Source organism: Sardina pilchardus, chromosome 21, assembly GCF_963854185.1.
Source record: "Sardina pilchardus chromosome 21, fSarPil1.1, whole genome shotgun sequence".
Lineage (NCBI taxonomy): Eukaryota > Metazoa > Chordata > Actinopteri > Clupeiformes > Clupeidae > Sardina > Sardina pilchardus.
The window spans coordinates 22,504,390-22,506,889 of NC_085014.1; the positions used below are offsets into that span (position 1 = coordinate 22,504,390).

Consider the following 2,500-nt stretch of genomic DNA (forward strand, 5'->3'; position numbering starts at 1 on the left):
CTCCTCTCTTGGCTCGGCGGCACAAGGCAAATCGGCTTTTCGCGGCGGCAGCCCACTCGAGGAGGCCGGCTGGCAGCGGGCAGTGAGGGGCCGGCGCGCCTGACACCGCCGCGCTCTCTCATCCCTTATTAGTAAATTGGTCATTTTTTAATGAGCCGTGTCAAGTCGGGGATGAATAAGAGATGGCGCTAATTAGTCCTGGGATCAGACTTTCTCTTTTTCTCTCAGGGGCCAGTCTTAACCTCTTCAAAACTTTCGCTCATTTTCATCTCGCCTCGCTCACTCGTTTACTCGCTCACTCGCTCTTTCTCTCTTTCTCTCTCTCTTCACTGTCTTTTCTTTCTCCTTCGGATTTGCACATGCACACTAATGCGCGCCATTTCTCACACACACCCACTCTCTCGACGCCTCTCATTCTCGCTTGCTCTGCTTCATATCCATCTACTCTTGCACACACACACACACACACACACACGTTCATACAGATCTGTTGACACTCCCTCTCATCCATTCCCTCGTATCCTCATCTTACCTCATCCACGGTTTATTTACCTCACAAACTCTCCTCTTTGAACTTCTTGCTTCCTGTCCGAGACGCATCATTTCCTGCTAGCTCTCCCCTGTCAGACTCCCTGCTGTGGCCCTCTAAATAGTGGGTCACCGGTGTAAAAAACCTCTCCTTCCTTCGTTCCTGTTCATGCCTGCCTCTTCCTGTTCCCTTTTCTCTTTTATTTTTCGGGAGCTTTGATGTTAGGTGCCTGCCCCTTTTTTTGTGTATTTCTTTTTTTACCGGCCAGTGTAAAACTGTGCTACATAAGGTTCACAGACTCTGATCACCCCTAAAGAAACCCCATGACCTCAAAGGGTTCTGTTTGTGGGCCCCCTGTAGATCGATCTTCTCCCTGCAGCGAGCTGCTGGATCCATACGGCATCAATGGGTGCTCAGTATCATTTCATGTACATTCACAAAGGAGTTTCATCAGCCATGTTCTTCTCTGTTCTTGTTCCTTTAGCAGCTCTCATACACAGACACATATCAGGCTTCTGAGACTTTTCATGTTGTTTGCTGTTGTTGCCCAATGAGTGGGGAGGAGGCCATTTTGAGATGTTGAGAGGATCTCACGAGTGTTTCTCTCTTCATTCCTACAGATCGAGAAGCTCTCCAAAGACCTGGAGGAAGCCAAGACCAAGGTCATCATGGTGACCGTGCCTGTGCCCGTGCCTGCGTCAGGACCCCCCGCACCTGGCCAACCTGGGGGGCCTCCACCTCCGCCGCCTCCACCCCCCCTCCCAGGTCAGACCGGCTTCCCAGCTCAGCCTGGCCCCCCAGTACCATGCCCTGCTGCCCTGCCCATCCCACCAGGACCACCGCATGGCATGCCCCCTCCCCCACCGCCGCCCCCTTTACCGGGCATGCCTGGTCCTCCACCTCCACCCCCACTCCCTGGCATGCCTGGACCCCCACCACCCCCACCCTTGCCAGGCATGCCCGGTCCCCCTCCACCACCCCCACTGCCGGGCATGCCTGGCCCCCCTCCTCCGCCACCTCTTCCGGGCATGGGAGGTCCACCGCCCCCTCCGCCTCTGCCTGGGATGCCGGGGATGCCCCCTCCACCGCCTCCTCCGCCCGGCGGCCCTGGCGCGCCCCCTCCGCCACCCTTCATGGGGGGCATGCCTCCCCCTCCGCCCGGGGGCTTCGGAGGCTGGGGCGTCAAAGCGCTGCCCTTCGGCCTGGAGCCTAAGAAGGAGTACAAGCCAGAGGTCCAGCTGAAGAGAGCCAACTGGTCCAAGGTGTGTGTGTGTGTGTGTGTGTGTGTACAAAAAGTGTTTGTTGGTGATCATGTATGTGTGTGTGTGTACAAAAAGTGTTTGTTGGTGATCATGTATGTATAGTTTTGTACAGGTGTAGCTTATGTGAACATTTATGTTGGTATGTATGTTTGCAGTTATGGATGCTGTATGTCACTCCGATGTGTGTGTGTGTGTGTGTGTGTGTGTGCGTGTGTGTGTGTGAGTGTGCGTGTGCGTGTGTGCAAGAAAGAGCAGGTGCCCTGAGGAATGTATTACTATGCATGTATGTTCTGATCATCAGTGCTGCCGTGTATGTACCAGTTCATGGTCCTCTTCCTCCCTTTGTTGCTCTCCTTCTTGTCGTCTGCCTCTCCTTCTGTCGGTCTGTCGTTCCTCTTCCCCCTCCCTCCCTCCCTCCATCTTCTGCACTCATTGTTTCACACTCTCTCATTTGCAAGAGTTAAAAACTTCAGAACAGAATTGTCTTTCTCCCTTGCCTAAAGCTACTGTTTAATGGCTTCAGTTCAGTTCATGAGTGCTTAGTTTCTGCCTCCTCCTCCTCCCTCTCTCCCTCCCTCCCTCCTTACCCCCCTCTCTCCCTCCCTCGCTTTCTTTTTTTTTTCTCCCTTTTCCTTCTCACAGCGGTGAGAGCCCTTTGACGAGGATGTCACAGAAATTGCTTTTTAATAAGCCTGCTTCTTTTTAACCG

General features: G+C 53.8%; 1 protein-coding gene across 1 annotated transcript in view; it reads left to right on the top strand.

Annotated features, from left to right (window-relative positions):
- LOC134068582 (protein diaphanous homolog 1) overlaps window positions 1–2,500 on the top strand; it is a gene marked incomplete in the record, with an annotated part of 111,361 nt that overhangs the window by 48,133 nt on the left and 60,728 nt on the right. The window contains 1 exon segment of the mRNA XM_062524265.1: window positions 1,150–1,791. Coding sequence (XP_062380249.1) covers window positions 1,150–1,791 — 642 coding nt within the window.